Genomic DNA, 23,485 nt, shown 5'->3' on the forward strand with positions numbered 1-23,485 from the left:
TCGTGCTGGGCAAATTCAAGAGTACACTATTATATAACACTGGGAATTATAGGTCCTTATACATGTGTTATAGTCAATTCAATAAAGATGACAGGGTGATTCTCCCATCCTGCTGTGCTGATTTTTTTAATGCAATGGGCTGGGAGATTTCAGCAGGGCCAGATTAGTGCGAACTGCGCTGGGCGTTTGGCCCTGAGTGCATTTCCCAGCGCTGGATTTCCAGCGCCGTCAGCTCTGCAGTGGAAATAGGCATGGAGCTGTATTACATATGGAGGACATTATTTTAATCTATTTTGAATGCAATTAATGGGCCTGGGACTAAAGCCTCTGGGCCTGTTAACACTCCTGGCGGGGGAGAGGTTTCACTCCAACAGAGTTCACAGTAGCTCCCCACTTGCGGGGAGCTGGCGGCTGGACTCTGCTAGAGTAAGGGGAGAGAAATCAGGCCCCTCCCTACCACCCCCCAAGAGGGTCAGGCACTGGGGGGCAGTGTCCCCTGGGCACTGGCACAGGCAGCAGGTCTGGGCCCCTTGCCACTGCCCAAGGGGAAAAGTGCCAATGCCCAGGAGTATCTTGGCACTGCCCATCAGGCATGGGGCAGTGCCAAGGGGGCAGGGTGATTGGTTGAGATGGAGTCCCACTGCCACCCTGCAGTCAGGGGAGGGAGGAAGGCCAGTGATCAGGGTGGTGAGGGGGGTAGTGCGGAGATGGGGGCAGGCTGGGAAGGGAGGAGTAGTGATAAAGCTGGCCAGCAATCAGGAGGCAGGCAGACGGGGGCCATGGTGCATGTGCTGATCTTGGCACTGACAGATTGGTGCGTGTGTGCAGTGGCCTGCTCAGCGTTAAGCTGCCGGCCTCTCCAGCAGGAATAGGCCCTGTAATTTTAACATGATTTTCACTAGAGCACTCTGCTGTACACAGAGTGTGGGAGATCCCTTCTTAACTCCCAGTGAAAGAAAACCAGCATGACTTACTCCAGTTTTCATGCAAATTCGACAATTAGAATTTTTTGGGAGAATCCCGGCCGATGTCTCAAACCAGTTTGAAAAAGAGAGGGAATTAATGATCTGTCCTTTAATAATTTGAGTGATTTTACTGGACAGGAATTCCTTATTCCTGATGGCTAATGTTACCTCTCGCTAGATTTCTCACACCAATATGATAAACAGAACAGGATGTATTATGTAATTCAATCATTTTGGTGGGGTACTCAGATTTTATAGCATGAACTTGTCATAATCAGACAGAGACCGGCATTGCCCTCATTTGTCAAAGTAATCCAACAATAATGAGTTATTTTAGCAAAATTTGATAACTAGAAATGCCAGTAGTGTTACAATATAAAGCAAAGCACATAGGGGAGGTACAATTAATCCTGCATTGTGGGAACATTCTGCACTCTCTCCTTTCCTTCCCTATCTATGGTATACTTTGTCTGCACAGTAGGCAAGAAATAATGCTTTTCACTGTATCCCAATACGTGTGATAATAATAACTCAAATCAAATCTGAGTGGGCAGGCAATGACAATGGGATGGCTGGGAAACCCATTGCTCTCCCTCTCATTTTACCACAGTTAGCAATTTCAATCTACTTTTCCACATTTAAATAGCAGCCAAAGCGTGAAGCCACTGACTTTCCTGCCAACTGATAATAGTGAGGAGGAGGGTCAGGGCCAAATGTGATCCCAAGGTGTATGCTTTTTGAAACTCTTTTGTAGAGAGCAGTAGTAATGCTCCAAACCTCAGCAGGAATGTTTAGACTCCATGCCTCAAGCTCCTTTATTCTGGATCATGAGAGACTCCTCAAACTCCTTCTCTGTGACTTCCCTGAGTGCCAGGGACCATTGCTTCAAGGCCGAGAGTCAGCCTCCTACTGAAATGAGGAGAAATGTCTTCACTCAGAGGGTGATGAACCTGTGGAATGTTTTACCACAGAAGGCACAGGAGGCTAAGTTATTGCATATCATTGAATCATAGAATCCTGCAGTGCAAAAGGAAGCCATTCAGCCCATCGGGTCTGCACCAACCACACCCACCCAGGCCCTATCCCCATATCCCTATGCATTTACCCTAGCTAATCCCCCCTGAATCTAAGAGGTAATTTAACATGGTCAATCCACCTAACCCATACATCTTTGGACTGTGGGAGGAAACTGGAGCACTCAGAAGAAACCCATGCAGACACAGGGAGAATGTGCAAATTTCACATAGACAGTGGCCCAAGCTAGGAATCGATCCTTGGTCCCTGGCGCTGTGAGGCAGCAGTGCTAACCACTGTGCCACTATAGGAAATAGCAGAGGATGGATATATTTGAGGAAATAGGTTTCTAGACATCAAAGAGTATGGAGAGAGCACTGCAGTGTGCAGCTGAAATAGATGATCAGCCATGATCATATTGAATGATGGAGCAGGCTTGAAGAGCCTACTCCTGCTCCTATCTTCTATGTTTCTACATAGCATCATCCTCTTCTGAATGCATGTTGACCACTGTTTACTAGGTTATTATTGTACAGATAATCCTCAGGGACTAATAGGTTTGTAAGTTATCTGATTCTGCTTTATCCCCTTTCTGAGTAACTTGTTTTCTGTCTTCTGTACGTTCCTCTATATTTAACGATTCTCATCATTACTACTCCCTTTAAAACCCAGTTGTTGTGTACAACCTTTCAGTATGTAGTCCCTATTTATCCCAGAACAAGTCCTCTGGGTACTTGTTAGGATGCTGTGCGCCCATGCAGCATAACAGGAACATTGCTCACAATCACTGTCAACGCTTCACAATTCTTCTCCCCTGTGTAAATCAGCATTACACATTCAAGACCAATTTTTTTTTTACTTTTTTTGTTGCTCATTTTGTGCCCCCCTTTGCTTTTCTGGGACTTGTTTCTTACTTATATTGAAGTCATCAATCCTGATTAGTTTATCACACTTCAGGAGGCACGTTGCTCATACTTCATGTTCATATTTGGAGGAAGTAATCATTTAGGGCACTATGTTTAAATAATTCTGCAAGTTCCTATATTCATTCCAGTTGAAACCCTGCACCTTCCTACCCACAGGAATTATAAAGTTCTTCTTCTCCCTTGTTTGGCTTCTGCTGTTTTCTTCATCTACCTAAGACAACACTTAATTAGTCTATGGTTTAAATTTGTGAAGGGGCAATCAGGCCTGATGAGTTTGATTGAACTTTTAAAGAGCTTCCCAAAGTAGTTGGCAGGAGCATTCTATGGATGTTATTTATAAGGACTTCCAGAAAGCAGTTGGTAAAGTTCTTCCTAAGAGGCTGGTGACATTCTGCAGGTCACATGTCTGAAATGTTGGGCAGAATATCCTGCTCCGTCTGGTGGTGAATGTGGAGGTGGGAATAGTATTTAGTTAGGTGGGATGACCTGAACCCCCACCCCTTACACGCCACTTTCCCACCTCCACCAGGATTAACCTGAGCAAAAAGGTCCAAGCCACTTAAAGGCATCACCCCACCATCACTGATATAAACCCAGCTGTAGGCAGGCCTGTTGCCATGCAGCATGCATGGCAGCTAAAACCAGTCTGTCATTTCCTGGTAGGCATGAGAGGGGGACCTTGATCAGTGCCTGATTGAGGGAAAGTGAATGTGCCTGCTGAGAGCCACCCCACTGTCCTTGCTGCTAACCCCCTGTATATCTCTCCCTATGGACCCCCCACTTAGAAAACCACCTCCTCCCTGCTCCCCCCAAACCATTTACCTGTTACCTGGGTCGACCCACAATCTGGGACTATAATGCATGTCCTTACAGCTGCAACCTCGGCCTTCCTTGTGACAAAGATGAACAAGACTCTAATTGACAGGACTTGGATAGTGGTATCTCCCACTGGTCTCTGCTGGGACCTCTGTCATATTTATTAATGAATTGCTTTCTGTCCCATAATTCTATCTATCCAAATTTACTGATGACATAGAGAGAGGCAACATTGTGAGTAGTGCAGATGACAGAATGAACTGACAAGCTATCGATTGAATTATAGAATGGTTACAGCATACAGACAGTATTTGGCCCGTCATATTGATGTCACCTCTCTGAAAGAGGAACTAAACTCGTCCTACTTGCTACCTTTACTGCATAGCCCTGCAATATTTTTCCTCTTCAGGTTTTCTCTTCCCTTTTGAAAACCATGATTGACTCTGCATCCACCAGACCCTCAGGCAGTGTATTCTCGATCCTAGTCACCCACTGATTAAAAGAGATTCTCCTCACCTCACCTTTGGTCCTTTTGTTATTCTCAGCCCTTTTACCAACGTGAACAATTTATCCCTATCTGCTCTGCCTGATTGGCTCATGATTCCAAATGCCTCTTCACCAGAGCCTTGTAGCTCCTCTACCAATTAGGGAGCGTGACAGAACAATCTGCCCATTCTGTCAAAGGAAGCATTTCTAATTAAACGGATGGTGGCATGGATAAGGGAAGCTGAGCAGCACTTGGAATGTTCAGGCTCCAGCAAGCACTGAAATAGACAGGTTTCTTCCCAGATTTCTCACTCCTGACCACAGGTTCTGCTGTGGGATCTGATAGGCAGCAGTGAGGTGAAATCTCCCAAGGGCAGTAAGGCTCTTCAACCAAGCAGATATGAATGAGTGACCAAGGACATCAAACAGCAGAAGATAATGCAGCAAGGACTCAAAGCCTTAGGAGGGCATGACAGATAAGAAGCAGAGCACTATAAAGCCTCAGACACTGACTTGTCCAGCATTCAGCTGCAAAGAAATCATCCAGTCAATGCACTATACAACTGAACTTATTCCCCTCTCTCTATAAGACCATAAGACGTAGGAGCAGGATTAGGCCACTCGGCCCATCAAGTCTGCTCTGCCATTCAATCATGGCTGATATTTTTCATTTCTCCATGCTCCTGCCTTTTCCCCATAACCCCTGTTCCCCTTATTAATCAAGAGCCTATCTATCTCCGTCTTAAAAATACTCAATGACCTGGCCTCCACAGCTTTCTGCAGGAAAGAGTTCCACAGATTCATCATTCTCTGGCTGAAGAAATTCCTCCTCATCTCTGTTTAAAGGCTTGTCCCTTTAGCTTGAGTTTATGGCATCTAGTTCTAGTTTTTCCTACGAGTGGAAACATCCTCTCCACATCCACTTTATCCAGGCCTCGCAGTATTCTGTAAGTTTCAATAAAATTTCCCCTCATCCTTATAAACACTGTTGAGTATAGGCCCAGACTCCTCAAATGACAATCCCTTCATTCTTGTGCTTGTAGACCTCCTCTGGACCCCCTCCAAGGCCAGTAATCCTTTCTTAAGTATGGGGCCCAAAACTGCTCACAATATTCCAAATAGAGTCTGACCAGAGCCTTATACCGCCTCAGCAGCACGTCCCTGCTCTTGTATTCTCGCCCTCTAGAAATAAATGCTAACATTGAATTGCCTTCCTAACTGCCAACTGAACCTACATGTTAACCTTAAGAGAGTCCTGAAACAGGACTCCAAGTCCCTTTGCGCTTCTGATTTATGAATTCTGTCCCCATTTAGAAAATAATCTGCGCCTCTCTTCTTCCTACCAAAATGCATAACTTCACAATTTCCCACATTGTATTCCATCTGCCATTTCTTTGCCCACTCTCCTAGCCTGTCCAAGTCATTCTGCAACCTGCCCACTTCCTCAATACTATCTGTCCCTCTACATATTTTTGTATCACTCACAAATTTAGCAACTATGCCCTCAGTTCCAACTTCCAGATCATTAATGTATATAATGAAAAGTTGTGGTCCCAACACTGACCCCTGTGGAACACCACTAGTCACCACCTGTTATCCCCACTCTTGCCTTCTGTCTGGCAGCCAATCTTCTATCCGTGCCAATACCTTGCCTCTAACACCATTGGCTCTTAGCTTATTTGCAGTCTCCAGTAAAGCATCTTCTCAAAGGTTTTTTTGGAAATCCAAATAAATCCCATTCAGTGGTTCTCTTTTGTCTAATTTTTTCATTACCTCCTCAAAGAATTTGAACAGATTTGTCAGGCATGACCTCCCTTTGACAAAGTCCTATTTTACCATGTATTTCTAAGTTCTCCACAATTTCATCCTTAATAATGGACTCCAAGGTCTTACCCACCCAACCAAGGTCAGGCTAATTGGCCTATAGCTTCCCAGCTTCTGCCTTCCTCCCTTCTTAAACAGGGGTGTTATATTAGCCTTTTTCCAGACTTCTGGGACCTTCCCTGACTTGAGTGATTCTTGAAAGATCACCAGCAATGCCTCCACAATTTCCTCGGCTATCTCTTCAGAACCCTGGCATGCTGTCCATTCAGTCCAGATGATTTATCCACCTTCGGGCCTTTCAGCTTCCCTAGCACCTTCTCTTTAGTGATGGCCACTACATTTACCTCTGTCCCCTGACTCTCTTGAAGTTCTGTGGCTGAGGAGGAGGTGGAATCTGATGCTGTTGGTGTGGCTGCCGCTGTCAGTGTTGTTTGACATAGACTCGACTCTCAGCAGAGGTGAAGGTAAGATGCCATAAGCTGCTCCCATGTCATGAAAGTTGGAAGCGGGGAAGTGCAGCTGATGCTAAGTGAAGTGTTAGATCAGGGAAGTGGCTTCCAAGAAGTTGGCAATCACCTGCTAAGCAACAAGAGCACTCTCTGAAGAAGAAATGCTTTGAACAGCAGCCTCTTAAAAGGTCATTGCTGCAGCTCCTCAGTGTAACTAATCAAAGCTTTTAGTTTGTCAGTTTCACTGAAGAAGCCTTTTCCCTGCTAAGCACTCACCCGGGCGACCTAGGTGAGTTGTTGACAGGTCAGAAGACAGGCTGGGAAATCCAGGATTCAGGGCTAAAGCAATTCACAAGTGGCTTCTTAAGACTTCTTAATCAGTTACCCCAGATCCCAGGAGCATTCACCTTCAGTACCTTCCTCGGGGTAAATAAACCCGTGGGTATAATCATGTTGAGATCCCAACGCCAGGTCAATTTCCCACCCCGCTCACCTCTGCACTTGCCTCCCTCAGCCTGTGAAATTTCTGTTTATAAACTCTTTGCCTCTCTCCGCAGATGCTGACAGATTTGCTGGGTGGGATTTTCCACCATGTTCTCCCCAAAACTGGAAAATTCCACCCGAGGTCAGTGGATCTTTCCATGATCCCCCCTCCCACCCCCCACTATGATTCCCATGGCAGACGGAATGGGAAAATTCTATATACTGACCATATAGAGTATTTTCTTTTTAATTTCCTACTTTCATAATCAGCAGTATCTTTACTTTTTGTTGAAATATATGTTGGCTTCAGAGGGAGTACAGTGTAGATTTACCAGAATTATACCTGGACTCCAAAGGTTAGGTTACAAGGAGAGATTATACAAAATAGGATTGTGTTCCTGGAATTATTAGGGTTAAAGGATGTTTTTAAAAAATTATTTCTGTGGATGCGGGAGTTCCTGGCAAGGCAGTTTGTTACTCATTCCTAATTGGCCCTCAAGAAAGTGGCAGTTAGCTGGCTTCTTGAACTGCTACAGTGCAGCTGGGACAAGTTCATCCCAGAACTGTTAGGAAGGGAGTTCCAGGAATTTTTTTTATTTGCTCATGGGATGTGGGCGTTACTGGCTGGGCCAGCATTTGTTGTGCATCCCTAATTGCCCTTCAGGGGCATTTAAGAGTCAGACTAGATAAGGACAGCAGATTTCCTTCCATAAAGCACATTAGTGAACCAAATGGGTTTTAACGACAATGGTTTCATGGTCATCATGAGACTTTTTAAATTCCAGATTTTTATTGAATTCAAATTTCACCATCTGCAGTGGCAGGATTTGAACCTGCGAGCGCAGAGCATTATGCTGGGTCTCTGGCTTACTAGTCCAGTGGCAATACCATTAGGCCACCAATTTTGATCCAATACCAATGAAAAAAATGGTGATAAAGTTTCAAATCAGGATGGTGCTTGGCTACAGGGGAACTCACAGTTGGTGGTGTTTGTTATGCTACTGGCTTTGTCCTCCTAGGTGATAGAGGTTGCAGGTTTAGGAGGGTGTTATCTGAAAGAGCCTCCGTGAGCTGTTGCCGTTGTATTTAGTAAGCACTGCTGCCTTTGGGGCATCAGGCTTTCTGGGAGTGAAATTATAAAAGACTTCTACACGCAGAGTGTGGTAGAAAGTTAAAACGCAAATGACAATTAATGCCACATCAATGCTGATTTTAAATCTGTGATTGTAAATTATTGTTAACTAACATATTAAGGCATATGGGAAAAGGCAGATATATAGAGGGTCTGGCTGCTATGATATCACTGAATGGCAAAATAGGCTTGAGAGGCTAAACACTCTCCCATGTTTCCTGCTCTGAGGTGTACTTTCATCCTGCACAGGATTTATCCTCTTTCACCTGTCTTCTACTAAACCATTACTAAATAAATCCCACCAGTTAATTTGCTTAAACTGATATCTCACTTTTTTGAAGTCAGTCCTTTTAAACTCATACTCCTGCCTTTGATCTTCTGTATTTCAGAATTCCATAGCATAGTGCGAATGTTACACTTCTCAGCAGACAATACTACAATCAATTTTGAGCACTCCAACCTTCAGATCGCTGTCGCCCATGGGAATGGTTCATTCTGTAGCAGATTTCTCCTCCAGTGAGGAGGAGCAGAGAGAAAGTAGCTGGCCAGGGATAGGGACGTGCTGTGGGCTGGCAAGGTATGTGCAACCTGCTGCTGCTCAAGGGCTGTGGAGGAGGGGAAGCAACATCAGGAAGACAGAGGCACAACGCTGCCAGCGTGGGGATGACTAACCTCCATATGTCCAAATGACAGTGCCTTAGATGACAATGGGGGTTTGGTGTTTGGGGGGGGGATGGTGGGCGCAGTTTTCCCATCCTGCCTGGCGTGGGATTGGTAGCAGGCAAGAGACACAAAGATCTGTCAGCCTCGGGTGGGATTTTCCAGTTTTGGGTGAAAAATCCCATCCTATATCTCAGGAAGATATGTCTCCATCAGATCTTCCTCTGCCAAAGTTTCTCCTCTCTAGGAATCTAGATTGTGCAAGGCACAGCAGAGCACAACCACGAGTGAGACTCTAAAAAGCAAATTGCAGGGTCCTTCATTAGTCTAAACAGCTAAAGTGCATTATGGACTGCTCAGTTGGTGGAATCCTGACTATCATTATGCCTTCTCTCAAGCTCTGTATAAGGATTTCTCATTGAGGCCATTAGCAACTTCTAGAAGCCAGCCATTCAAATGTTCCAGGCCACTGAACATTTGGGAGTGCCGAAATATAAAAGTATCATGACTGCTACCTGGATCCTAATGCATACAGCTGCATTATCCTATGTCTATGATAACAATCTGGATATAGATTGTCTATTGAAAAAGGTTGTACACCTTGCTGGATCACATGATGCAACTGTCCATGGTCAGATGGTGCTTTTATCACAACATGTTGAGCAATCGGTGACCCGGTGACTCAGCAGATGCCCCCGCCGCGGGATTGAGTGCCTTTGAACAAGGGCCAACCCACCCCAGGAAATCAAAGGAACACGCAGAGGTTTGCTTGTGGTGTTCCTTGTGTGGAGGCAAGCTCGCCTGCTGTAGGTTTAATACCAGTAGGGGTGAGATGAGGCCCTTAAGTGGCAATTAATGTCCATTTAAGGACCTCAATTGTTGGCAGCGCAGGGACCTTCCCACCACAGAGTCAATCATCATCCCCACCCGCCTGATTAAGTGCCCTTTCCGTCACCAAACTCGCCACAAGGGAAGCAAGTACCATCCAATTATCTTGGCACCTAGGAAGGAATAAGATCTAATGAGTAGAGAATAACAAACTTTAATGATTCAATGGTGGCACAATGGCACAGTATTCAGCACTGCTGCCTCACAGCTCCTGGGACCTTGGTTCAATTCCAGCCTTGGGTGACTGTCTGTGCAGAGTTTGCACATTCTACCCGTGCTTGTATGGATTTCCTCTGGGCGCTCCGGTCTCCCTTAGTGTCTAAAAATGTGTAGGTTAGATGGATTGAGCATGGTAAATGTGTGAGGCTGCAGGATTAGAGCCTGGGTAAAATACTCTGTCAGAGTCAGTGCAGACTCAATGGGCTGAATGGCCTCTTCTGTACTATAGGGATTCTATGATTCAGAAACCAGGGTGAATTGTATGGTTTTCTATAATTTGTAGGAGATTTTTATTCAATTTATCCCATTCCTAAGGCTCCCACAATCCTTTGGCAATATTGTAATGCAATTGGCTGCAATTGGAACTTTACAAACTTAACAAAAAGATGCAACTCACAGAACTAAAATGCCAGTTGCCACTATTGGCATAATCAGCCACACCCACATTTAGCTTTCCATTCACTGGCCTTGTTGCTGGTCATTGAAATGAACCTGCTGTTGGTCAGATAAATTTTATTTATTTTTAGTAGACACAAGATAGGGCACATCAAAGCAAAATGTAAGGACCTTACAATGCCCAATTCATCCTGGGAGACCAGTGGTGGGAAAAGCATGGAGGCAAAAATACAACAAAGAGAGAAAAGAAAATCCCATATTCAATGGATTCAACGTAAACAACATTCATTGTCATTTGGAAGTCTTCTAAAATTTCAGTATTTGCTATTGAAATTAAACACCATAAGTGGCAATAATATGTAAAGTACCAGACATTTGAGATTTTAAGTTAGTTACATGGAAATCATCTTGACAAAGCCAATTTTGAAACATTCAACAGCAATATGTCTAAATTAAGTTCGCATATTTGCACAAAATATTTCTGAATATAAATTATGATCCTTCATTAAGTGTCATGTAAAACTGTAGTAGTGTTCACAGTACTACTTGCAAGATGTGTATTTTTGCCAAGATGCACAGAAAGCATTATTGCAAAGATCATTGGTACTGCCAAGCTAATCACACTCACCCAATCACTTGTTGCTCAAAGTATTGTAACGTCCTCTGCAGTGCCCACTGTAACGTCTGTGGCTGCAGTAACAAGATGGCATAAAAGGTCATCAGCATCAAATATCCACAGCATAAACTACTTAACCAATACAAACAGATTTTAGATTAGATATACTTCATTGTTTGGAAAAAGAATGGGCAATTAATAAACAGCTTTGATGAAGGGTCATCTAGAACATAAGAACATAAGAATATAAGAAATAGGAGCAGGAGTAGGCCAACTAGCCCTTCGAGCCTGCCCTGCCATTCAATAAGATCATGGCTGATCTGTCGTGGCTCAGTTCCACATTCCCGCCCTCTCCCCATAACCCTTAATCCCCTCTCTCATCAAAAACCCATCAACCCGCGTCTTAAAAATATTTAGCGAGACTCAAAACTTTTCCTCTATTCTCTCTCCACAGATGCTGTCAGACTTGCTGAGATTTTCCAGCTTTATTTTCTGTGATGAAATGCATTGACAATTAGCGGGAGTAGAAAAGTTCAACAACAATCACTCTGTCGTAAAAGTTCTCTGCACAGTTCTATGTATGTGGAAAGACCACTCACCAGAGCAAATTCCCTCCTCCTGTTTAATGCCACTAGATGGAGATTCTTTTGGCCAAGGAGTTGCCTGAGTGAGGCCTTTCACTGCACAAGTTCCACTGTTCACCTCACCCCTCAGCTCCAAACTCTTTTACACTGTAAATTGCTGGAAGTGCAGGTTGATGGCAACACGGTGAGGGGGATGGTGCACCAGGAATTTGATGAACAATAGGACAAACAGTCTATCTTTTAACCAATCAGAATTAAGGATAGAGAAAGAAACAGGAATGCTGGAGAAGGAAGTACAGTAAATTTGAGTCAAAATTAGGTGGGGGGGGCGGTGGGGAGAAGAGTAAGATTGGACAAAGAGAGAAAGAGAAATAAATGACAAGGATTTTTTAAAAATTGACTTCTAAAAATACCTATTCTAAAAATATTTTGTTGAGTACAAGCCTATAAAGTGCCAACAGCTGGACTTCTGATTTATGGAAGAGAGTTGGATTGCCAAACATTCCTCTATTTTCCACACACCATCTTTTGTTGGCCAGACTCCTCACACAAGTCTTCTTTGACAGCCATGGCTCAGTGGGTGGCACTCTTACCTTGGGCTCAGAAGATTGTGGATTCACAAACCACTCCAGAGCTCAAGGGCAAAAATTAAACCAATGCTTACTGAGGCAATTGCTGTCCTTCAGAAGAGACATTGGGCCTGCTTGCCTTTGAGGTGGATGCAAAAGATCCTGTGACACATTTCAAGAAGAACAGTGGGAGTTTGTCCTGGTCAACGTGTATCCCACAATCAACATTGCAAAACCAGGTTATTTGGTCAAAATCACACTGCTATTTATGGGAGCTTGTTGTGTTCCTCATTTTTCCCATCTGAGATGCATCTATCACTGACACCATACAGAAGATAAACATTCAGGCTACCTTATGGAGAAGTCGTCCTTTCTTTACACTGAGGAAACCCTCCATTGTTTTGTGTGGCACTACAATTGTGCTAAAATGGGATAGATTGAGAAGCGATGTAACAGCTCAAAACTGGGCATCCATGAAGCACAATGAGCCAAAGCAGCATCAGAATTGTGAACCCAGCATTTCCCCCACTCTATCATTACCATCAAGACAGAGGTTTAATCCATGTTCAATGAGACGTGCAAGACAGCATGCCAAAAGCAGCATCCAACACACCTAAATTCGAGATGCCAACTTAAATCAAGAAGCTACAACAATGAGCTTGTGAGAAACACAGCTCACAGTTAAACAATTTAGTCAAGTCAAGTTCTGAAGGAGCAAGATTTTATTTGACGTTCTTGCAAGACCGGGTGTCTAGCGAAATAGGCACACCTCACATAGATTTACAGCACATTTTATACCTTTTTTACAAGCATTGTGATGGCTTTGCAATGTGATGTTCTCTCCTAATTGGTGGTCCCTGTCCCATCTATGTGTTGACATTCTCCTATTGGCTCGAGGTGCCCTAAGTTCCTATCCCATCTAACAATGTCTCCTGTTATCACAAGAGTGCATTAGCAAACTCATCCATCTTATCCAATACTGTTACATGTCCAGTTCAGATTGGCGGTAATCAATCCTTTGCCAACTTAATCACTGCTGTCCCAACCATCTCAGTGACCTTTTCCCCTTTTATGCTTAGTTGTAGAAACAACACATCTTGCAGACCATTTGCTTTTTATAACGTGGGCCTCTTACATTCCTGCAGGATGTGGTGTATGCTTCACTGCACATCACATCTCTGATGTTATCTCTACATTACAGGCAGTCTTTTTATTATCCCTAATTATTGCTGTGTTAGCAGCATCGAACCCTATGTCCTATGTTTGTGACTAAACTCACAGTTGTTTCCATAAAGTGGGTTATCAATATGCCTAACTATATCCAATCTATTTAACTTCAAGCTATTTCTCTATGCTCTACAAATATATGTGTTAACAACATCTTTACCTATTGCTCACAATTCCCCCCTTTTCTTTTTAATTTGTTGTTGACACATCCATCCATCCTCACATTTCAAAGTCCTGGAGCATTTGTTCTGCTATTTTATTTACTTCATCATCCAGTTCATTTCCAATTTTCAATAAATTCATTCTCTCTCCATGATCTACCGTAGACATTTTCTTGGTTAGTGTTGTTTCAATAAGCCTTTGGACCAGTCCCCTTACACAGGGGATTATGCAACATCCCACGGTTATCAATATCCTTACCATTATTATTAAGGAAGTTAGTACTGACACCACCATTCCTTTCCATTTTCCAAACCAGGATTCTAACCAGACAGTGAATACGTTGTTTACCCCAGAGTTTTCTGCTATTTCCTCTGCTAAGGTTGTTAGTCCTCGTAAGGCTCGGGTTATAGAGCCATCAGGGGCCGTATTATTTGGGATAAAGGTACAACACTTTCCCCCCAACATTACACATACACCTCCTTTTTCTGCTAACGTCATATCTAAGGCTATCCTATTTTCCCACGCCATTCTACTAGTGGCGTCTAGTTGTTCCGCCAACTCCTTGACAGCATCCCTGGTTTAGTTAATGAATCTCTGTTGGTTATAGTATATATAATTTATCCAATCTACGTTCTTATTTATTGTCACCCACCAAAACAAGGATTCAAACCCAGCTGTAATTTGATTTCGAGCTTTAAATTCATCTGGGACTCCCCGAGGCACTCCTATGGGATCTAGATATATCTTTTCATCAAAAGAAATTCCTATCACTGATCTCTTATTTTTCCTTATCTTTTTCGATTCTTCAAATGCCAGGGTAAATGGTATAGCCAATTGGACAATTGCACATGTACCTTTCCACTGGGGGGGTAGAGTTGGCCTCAGTACCCTTCCTCCACAATACCACCATATATCTGCTCTGGGGATTTTCAATGATGAATAGTTCCCTCCCATTCCGTTCTCTGTAATGCTCCTGATCTCTGAGCATGATTCTAACTCCCCCATATTATGAGTTAACTCTGCCCCTTGTCGGTTCACACATGAAGTGTGATTCACAACAGCAGTGAGAAACTGAGGGGGAGTTTTTAAGTTCTTTGCTTCCACGGGAGGGAACATCAGGGATAGGGATGTGCAGTTCGGATTGCCCCATGCTTCCTTTTCTTGATACAGGGCTAACATGCACTCCACACCTCTTCTGTCGCGTTTCCATCCCAGAGGGAAGGGTACTATTTGAGCCACTGGCCTCCCAGACGCACAGGCATAGCAATTGCTTTTATTTAAGCTTTTTACAGTGTATTTGATCCATTCTACCCAGGCATTGGTCTCCTCATACCCAGTCTCTATTTCAAGGGTTTGTTTTAGGTTGTGTATTTCTACTACTTTTACTGCTCTTGGATCGTTTTGGGGAACCTGATCATTTCGGTCGGGTGTTTTCAAATTTTTATCTACATAGATTTGGAAACAGCATTTCAATTTGCTGTCTTTTCCTCCCTCCTTTACCCTGATTCTAAATACTGCCTGGTGCAGTTGATAGTCTCTGGTCCAATTAACCGTAAGGAAGGGTCCACCAGCTATAGAGTACCAGGAGAGGTTCTTAGGATCTAGAATTGGACCGTTTATTTTGTTGGTCCATTTGGTCCCTTTTATTGTTATATATATATAGGATTGCATTTCTTGTCTAAGCATTCTGATCTGGACTGCATATATTTCTGATGAAGGGATATTATGGAAGGGAGTCCACCCCAAGGATATTTTCCATCAGCATAAAATTGTAAGGATTCTACCGAATATTTTCGCTGGCTCACCAGATCTCCACACACTACCAAAGAACATAGGTCAGTTTCTACCACCTGTGTTGTAGGGAGATCCAGAATCGTAATTGAGCTTATAGTATTTTTCCTTTCCTTTTCTAATTTATCTGAATTATATCCCATACTTGTAAGTACTTTCTGAGACAAGAGGAAGGAAAGCATTATCCAGGTTACCCCTTCCATTCTATCCCTTTCTCGTTACCTTTTAGGAGAGAACTTATTCAAAACAGTTTCTTTCCCGCGCTCACGCCGCTACTAGAAATTGATTATTTAGAGTCTTTTAAATTTCAGCTTTAAAGGTTCTTCAGTTGGTTCGACCTTCCACGTGTCGGAATTATCTGGAGGTTTTACCAGTCCTTTTGATTCTAGTATGATGTGTCCACCCCTTTTCAGCAGTCCTGATTGCTGTCTCAGTTGTTAGGAGTGCTTGATATGGTTCCTCCCATTCCAGTTGCAGCTTAGTTTCTTTCCATGACTTTACCAGGACCCAATCTCCCGGTCGAATTGTATGTACCGTGAAGTCGAGGGCTGGAGTCTGCGACAATAATCCTTGTTTCCTAAGGGAAGATATCGAGGAGGACAGGCCCAGTATATATTTCTTTACAAATTGATCATTCATTTCAGGAACCGGTAACTCCCCGACTGCTCCCATATAAGACAGTCCAAATAGCATTTCATAGGGGGATAAACCCAAATCCTTTCGAGGAGGTGTACAAATATGCAAAAGTGCTATTGGTAAGCACTTAGTCCAAGGGAGTTTCGTTTCTATTATCAGCTTAGATCCTCTGTCCACTCTAAAACATTAGGTTCTTCTTCTAACAGTTTCAAATATAGTTGTTTAGTTTTCTGTGCGTACCCTTCGATCCACAATCTACAGTATCCTACTAATCCCAAGAACCTCCTAAGTTCCTTTTTAGTCCGTAGTATATTTAGATCTAGGATTCCTTGTATTCTTTCTGGATCTATTCTTCTCCTTCCCTCACTGATTAGGTGTCCAAGGTATTTAACTTCCTTCTCTATGTACTGCAGCTTTTTCTTTGACACCCTGAATCCCTGTTGTCCCAGAAAATTCAATAAGCTATTTGTTGTTTCTATTACCTTTTCCTTTCCTCCTCCTGTTACTAGTAGGTCATCTACATATTGTAGTAACGTGATTTCATCAGGCTTTTTAAATCTTTCTAACACCTGCTTTAAGACTTGACCGAAAAGATTTGGGGACTCTGTGAACCCCTGTGGGAGCACTGTCCACCTGAACTGTTGTTTCCGTCCTGTGATAGGATTTTCCCACTCAAAAGCAAATAAGTCTCGACTTTCTTCCACCAGTGGGCATATCCAAAATGCATCTTTTAGGTCTACTACACTGAACCATCCATGATCAGGAGGAATCTTGCTTAATAAAGTATAAGGATTAGGGACAACGGGGTGTCGTGTCTGCACTATCTGATTCAGGGCCCTTAGGTCTTGTACCAGGCGGTACGTTCCATCAGGCTTCTTTACAGGCAATATAGGGGTATTATAAGGGGACATGCAGGGTTCTAACAGTCCATCTCTAACCAATCCTTCAATTACTGGCTGTAATCCTTTTTTTTTCCTTGCAAAGGTATAGGGTATTGCTTAACACACACCGTCTCTCCTTTTTTAAATTTATTTGCAGAGGAGGAACGTCTAATCCCCCTCGGTTTCCCTCCCCTGCCCAGACTATCGGGTCTATTTGCTGTTCCTGTTCGTCTGTTAATACTGCCAATGGTTACTGTTAATTGGTTCTTTTCTACTCCAATTGCCAAACTCAATTTAATTATTAAGTCTCTGCCTAATAAATTACTGCCAACTGCTGGTATGTATAAGAGTTGACCCTCCATCCTCTCAGTCTGATATTTAAGCATAATTGGTTCAAACATGGGGACTGTAAAACCTTCCCCTTTCACTCCTGATACCGTTAATTTTTTATCGATTAACTTTATTCCTCTCGGTATAAAATTCAGAGAGGATCTAGTGGCCCCCGTATCCACCAGAAACACCGCATCTTCTTGTTGGGGACCCACCTGCAGATTTATCAAGGGTTCCCGGTGGATTCCCGGGGGTAGGAACCCCTGACCTCCCTAATCTTCATCCATACTCATGAGAGGCACTACCCTCTCTTCTCTTTGTAATGCAGGGCACTGTCTTCTAAAATGTCCAACCATTCCACAGTGATAACACCCCTTTTGGGTTTTTTGTGTTACCCCACCTTTTAGTGCCCCACCTTTTCTACTTCCGCGCACCTTCCGTTCAACATACTGATACCCTCGTGTCCTTTCCTCAGTTAGGGGATTTACCCTCTTTCTCACAATCTCATCTACGGTCGCTACCATTATCTTTGCATTCTGTTTCTCTGTCTCATTATCTCTCTTCACAAATACCTTCTGTGCTTCTCTTAACAATTCATCAAGTGGCTTCTCACTCCACCCTTCTATTTTCTGAATTTTTTTTTATCCCCACTCCACTTCTTAGTGGAAGTGACTACTTGTTCAATTAGTCCAGCTAACTGATGTATTAACAATACTGCTATTTTCTTTGTTTGGTTTCTCTTTTCTAACTCTCTAATCTGTGATTCTGACGTTTCAATTCTCTCCTTGTCATCAGCCCAATTTTTTTACCCAAGACTGAGATGTGTTCAATTAATCCAGTTTAAACCTGTTTAATTAATTCAAACTAAGAGAATTCCAATTATCTTAGTTCCGTCCTTTTTTTTTCCCAATCATTTCCATTGTTGATCTAGTGGGTGAAATGGATCCCACCCCTAGGTCGCTCTTATCACAGTCCGGTGATACCTATCAGGGGTGATCAGTCCCCTCCGTACCACCGCTTACACTCGTGGGCTTACACCCTTAAGCTCACACTATTAAGCCGGCTTTCCCTTCTACTCTGGCAATCTCTCAGATTCTTTCTTACTCTCATCTGAACATCACATCCCAGGCATCCTTTTCTAGCCTTTACACTCACTTCAAACTTCTGAGCTTCGCATAGGGGGCTACCCCTCTTAACAACTGGTCTAAGGCTGGGTGTAAAGACAGACACCTCCTTATCTGCACGTGCTCAGCTCAGACCTCTCACACACTCACACTCTTTCATCACAGATGAGCACCTACTGTACTTTGATTCACTCCCTTAAATTCGGTAATCTATTCCGGAGCTCCGGTTGTGGCCATTCAACCGGACCCGTAAACAGATCCCAGGTTTCAGCACCAATTCTTGTAGGTAAAGATACCTCTGAATCCAATTGTGAGTCAAAGTACAGCAGTTTATTTAACAAAAGCCTGATTCAGAAAATCCAAAATAAGATTTATTTTTATCACCTTTAAATATCCTCACTAAATCAAGACCCTTGCACATTCTTACAATTCTGGTACAATAAAACAAAACATCACTTGGAACACAGATGCACGAAGAAATACTGAAAGCATTCTAATGTGCAATCTACATGTTTAATTATTTCTACAGCTCTGCCTTTGTAACCAACACAGGCAAGTACAAAATCAAATCTACTGTTTGCCTAAATGGTTAACTCTCCTCACAACTTTAAGATGCAATGTAATGCCACCTTTCCCACTTGGCAGAATTCAAATCTCTGTCTGATCCCTACCTAATTTATTAAACTTAAAGCAATTCACTTTGATTGGCTATACCTATTACATCACATGAGGGTCTCAATTACACAGTTACACCCTCTCTCTCTCTCTGTACCATACAGAGTCAGCCTGCTTGTCTCTTTTTTTAACCCTTTACTGGTGGGAGCTCACTGGCCTCTAATAAATTTGACCTGTTTGATTTGGGTGCCCCATGCCGTGACAAATCCCCTTCTCTCTCAAACAGTCATATAGTCATGCACAATTCCAAATACATAACTGCTATTAGCGTTCACCCCGCACCTCAGTAAAAGCCTATGTCAGGGTTCCCAGTTCCACTGACATACTTCTCTCTACTCTTTCTGCTTCCTCATCACATAACCTCCCCCGCAGCCCCGAAATTAACATTATCCAGCAACTTGCATAGTCAATTCCTTTCTGGGACACCGGCTGCTTCTGTCTCACATATTCATTAAGAATATGACAAACCCAATCCTCCTCCGATCTGTACTTTGGCCAGAAGACAGACGGACTCCGGATTGCTTCTTTCACCCAAACAAGACAACAATATCCTCTCATTGTCGTCTTGTTTTTATCCCTAGTACAGCTACTAGTGCTCCAACCTTCCAACATCCTTCCCAACGGACTTTCTGGAGGGATGTTACCTGGGGCCCCAATCCTGACACCTTTCCCGGGGGACTTCTTCCAACTACCCCCATTTTTCCATGGTTTACCGACCACGACCCGGTCGCCAAGGCAATACTTAAAAGTCACTTTTCTTACCTTGGTCCGTGCACAGCGTTGCCCGACCACACGACGGTGCCTATCGTATCCCACTTACTCGTTCAGAACAACTTTCCTAGGATTCTTAACAGTCAGTGGCAGAGAAGCCCACCGATGAGCACCTGGGACCGTTCAATTTGGAACGGGACGCGTCTTCCCAGTTGCCACCGGCAACCTCCCTACCAGGGATGTTAGGATCCCGGACGAGCCCCCAATTGTGAGAAACACAGCTCACAGTTAAACAATTTAGTCAAGTCAAGTTCTGAAGGAGCAAGATTTTATTTGACGTTCTTGCAAGACCGGGTGTCTAGCGAAATAGGCACACCTCACATAGATTTACAGCACATTTTATACCTTTTTTACAAGCATTGTGATGGCTTTGCAATGTGATGTTCTCTCCTAATTGGTGGTCCCTGTCCCATCTATGTGTTGACATTCTCCTATTGGCTCGAGGTGCCCTAAGTTCCTATCCCATCTAACAATGTCTCCTGTTATCACAAGAGTGCATTAGCAAACTCATCCATCTTATCCAATACTGTTACATGTCCAGTTCAGATTGGCGGTAATCAATCCTTTGCCAACTTAATCACTGCTGTCCCAACCATCTCAGTGACCTTTTCCCCTTTTATGCTTAGTTGTAGAAACAACACATCTTGCAGACCATTTGCTTTTTATAACGTGGGCCTCTTACATTCCTGCAGGATGTGGTGTATGCTTCACTGCACATCACATCTCTGATGTTATCTCTACATTACAGGCAGTCTTTTTATTATCCCTAATTATTGCTGTGTTAGCAGCATCGAACCCTATGTCCTATGTTTGTGACTAAACTCACAGTTGTTTCCATAAAGTGGGTTATCAATATGCCTAACTATATCCAATCTATTTAACTTCAAGCTATTTCTCTATGCTCTACAAATATATGTGTTAACAACATCTTTACCTATTGCTCACAAGCTTCACACACATTAAAGAGTAACAGCTGTATAAGATAAACAGCTGTGATCCCAGAAACAACAAATCAAATCAAAGATTTGCAGTCCTGCCAGATCCAGTGCAACAATTAAACAGCTAGCCGGAGGAGAAAGCTCCACAAACATCCCCATCCACAATGATGGGGGAGCTCAACACATCAATGCAAAAGACAAGGTGAAAGCATTTCCAACCATCTTGAGCTAGAAGTGCCAAATCTACCTCAGCCTTCTGCTGAAGTCCTTAGTATCACAGATGCCAGTCTTCAGCCAAATCAATCCACTCCAAATGACATCAAGAAAAAGTTCAAGGCATTAAGTAGTACAAAGACTGCTCCTGACAACATCCTGGCAATAATACTGAAGACCTGTGCTCCAGAACTCATCTTGCCCATGACCAAGCTGTTCCAGTGCAGTTACAACACTGGTATCTACCAAGCTGTATGGAAAATTGCCAGGTATATCCTCTCCACAAAAAGCAAGACAAATCTAACCTGGCTAATTACTGCCACGTATTCTCGATCAGCAAAGAGATGGAATCTATCACCACAATTCCAACAACTTGAACTTAGAGAAATAACTGCTCTCCAAAGCTCAGTTTGGGTTCTAGCAGGGTCCTGACCTCATTACAAACTTGGTCCAAAACTGGACAAAGGAGTTCAGGTGAGAGTGACTACCTTTGACATTAAGGCAATATTTGAACATGTGTGGCATGAAGAAGTCAGAGGAAAATTGAGGACAGTGGGGATCAGTGATTGGAGTGATGCCTAGCACAAATTAGGAACATGTGGCTGTTGAAGGCCAATCAGCTCAATCCTGGGACATCACTGCAGGAGACCCTATGGGTAGTGTCTTAGGCCTAACCATCTTCAGCCACTTCATCAGTGACCTTCCTTCCAGCATAAGGTCAGAAGAAGTGAGGAAGTTTGCTGATGTTTGAACAATATTCAGTATCATTCACAATTAGCACAGTGGTTAGCACTGCTGCCTCACAGTGCCAGGGGCCTGGATTTGATTCCCAGCTTGGGTCACTTTCTGTGCAAAGTTTGCATGTTCTCTCCATGCCTGCGTGGGTTCCCTCCAGGTGCTCCAGTTTCCTCCCATAGTCTGAAAGACATGCTGGTTAGGTGCATTGGCCATGCTAAATTCTCCCTCAGTGTACCCGAACAGTCATCTAAGGGTGGCAACTAGAGGATTTTCATGGAAACTTTACTGCAGTGTTAATGTAAGCCTACTCGTGACACGAATAAATAAACTTAAATTCAAATACTGAAGGAGTCCATGCCCATATGCAACAAAACTGGGCAACATTTTGGCTTGGGCTGATAATTGGCAAGAAACATTTGTGCCACACGAGTGCCAGGCAATGACCACCTTCAATAAGAGCAAATCTGACCATCTGCCCTTGGCATTACCATCATTGAATCACACACTATCAACATTCTAGGGGTTACTATTCACTCGAAAGTTAACTGGGCCAGCCATAAAGTAATTTATTAATATCACAAATAGACTAACATTAACACTGCAATGAAGTTACTGTGAAAATCCTCCAGTCGCCACACCCCTGCACCTGTTCAGGTACACTAAAGGAGAATTTAGCATGGCCAGCGCACCTAATCAGCACGTCTTTCGGACTGTGGGAGGAAACCAGAGAACCCAGAGGAAACCCATGCACCCATAGGGAGAATGTGTAAACTCCACACAGTGACCCAAACCAGGAATCGAACTTGTGTTCCTTGCGTAGTAAGGCAGCAGTGCTAACTACTGTTCCACCCCTAAAATGGAAATGTCAGGAGTGGGATGCAAATATAAATACTGTGGCTAAAAGAGCTGACTGGAGGCTGGATATTCTATGCTGAATAACTCACCTCTTGACTCCTCAAAGCCATCTATAGATCAGGAGTGTGATGAAACACTCTCCATTGCCTAAATGAGTGCAGCTCTAATAACACTTGAAAAAGAAGCCCATTTGATCAACATACATTCACCTCCATAATCAGTCACTCCCTCCATTACCAAAGCACAATGGCAGCAGTATGTATCATCTACAAGATAAGCTGTAGCAACGCACCAAACCACCCTGATATGAAATTATAATCGCCATACCTTTGGGTGTAACTGGTTCTGAATCCGGGAAGTATCTTCCTATCAGCGCTATGGGTGTACCTACACAAGATGGACTGCAGCAAATGATGACAGCAGTTCACCATCACTCTGTCAAACATATTTAGAAATAGGAAACAAATGCTGTCCTTGCCAGTGATGCTCACATTTCGTGAAGAAAAAAATTTAAATTACACTGACGTAACTTCAAAGAAATTGGCTCTAAGATGCTTTGAGACATTCAGTAGGCATGAAAGGTATTATATAAATGCAAGACTATCGTTTTTTTCTAATACTCAATACTATGCAAAAGCCAAAACCAAATATCACTCTGGGAGTGTACAATGATTTAGTATAACAGCAAAATACACTCTTTCACTTTGTTAAATACAATTTGCTCCCAGTACAGAGGCACAGTGGTGCCACACTGCTGCTTCACAGCAGTTTCTGGTTTGGGTCACTGTCTGTGTGGAGCTTGCACATTCTTTGTGTCTGCATGGGTTTCCTCCCATTGTCTGAAAGACATGCTGGTTAGGTGCTAAATTCTCCCTCAGTGTACCCGAACAGGCGCCAGAGTGTGGTGACTAAGGGATTTTCACAGTAACTTCATTGCGGTGTTAATATAAGCCTATTTGTAACTAATAAGTGAACTTATTTAAATAGGAAAATCCAATGGTGTGCTTATCTAAACATCATTCAGTCAGAAGAAAATACTTTTCAATCAGAAAAAAGAAGACTGGGGACAGTGCGTGTTTGTAAACTGGGAGCACATCAGCGTTATCATCCATTTGTA

The 23,485-nt window shown here is 43.2% G+C and overlaps 1 protein-coding gene across 1 annotated transcript in view; it reads right to left on the reverse strand.

Moving 5' to 3' along the window:
• gucy1a2 (guanylate cyclase 1, soluble, alpha 2) overlaps positions 1-23,485 on the reverse strand; it is a 166,308-nt gene that overhangs the window by 119,252 nt on the left and 23,571 nt on the right. The window contains exon 2 of the mRNA XM_080197232.1: positions 10,887-10,948. Coding sequence (XP_080053358.1) covers positions 10,887-10,948 — 62 coding nt within the window. The remainder of the gene's footprint in view (positions 1-10,886; positions 10,949-23,485) is intronic.

Source organism: Carcharhinus amblyrhynchos, chromosome 10 (assembly GCF_965287045.1).
Source record: "Carcharhinus amblyrhynchos chromosome 10, sCarAmb.v2.hapA, whole genome shotgun sequence".
Classification (NCBI taxonomy): Eukaryota; Metazoa; Chordata; class Chondrichthyes; order Carcharhiniformes; family Carcharhinidae; genus Carcharhinus; species Carcharhinus amblyrhynchos.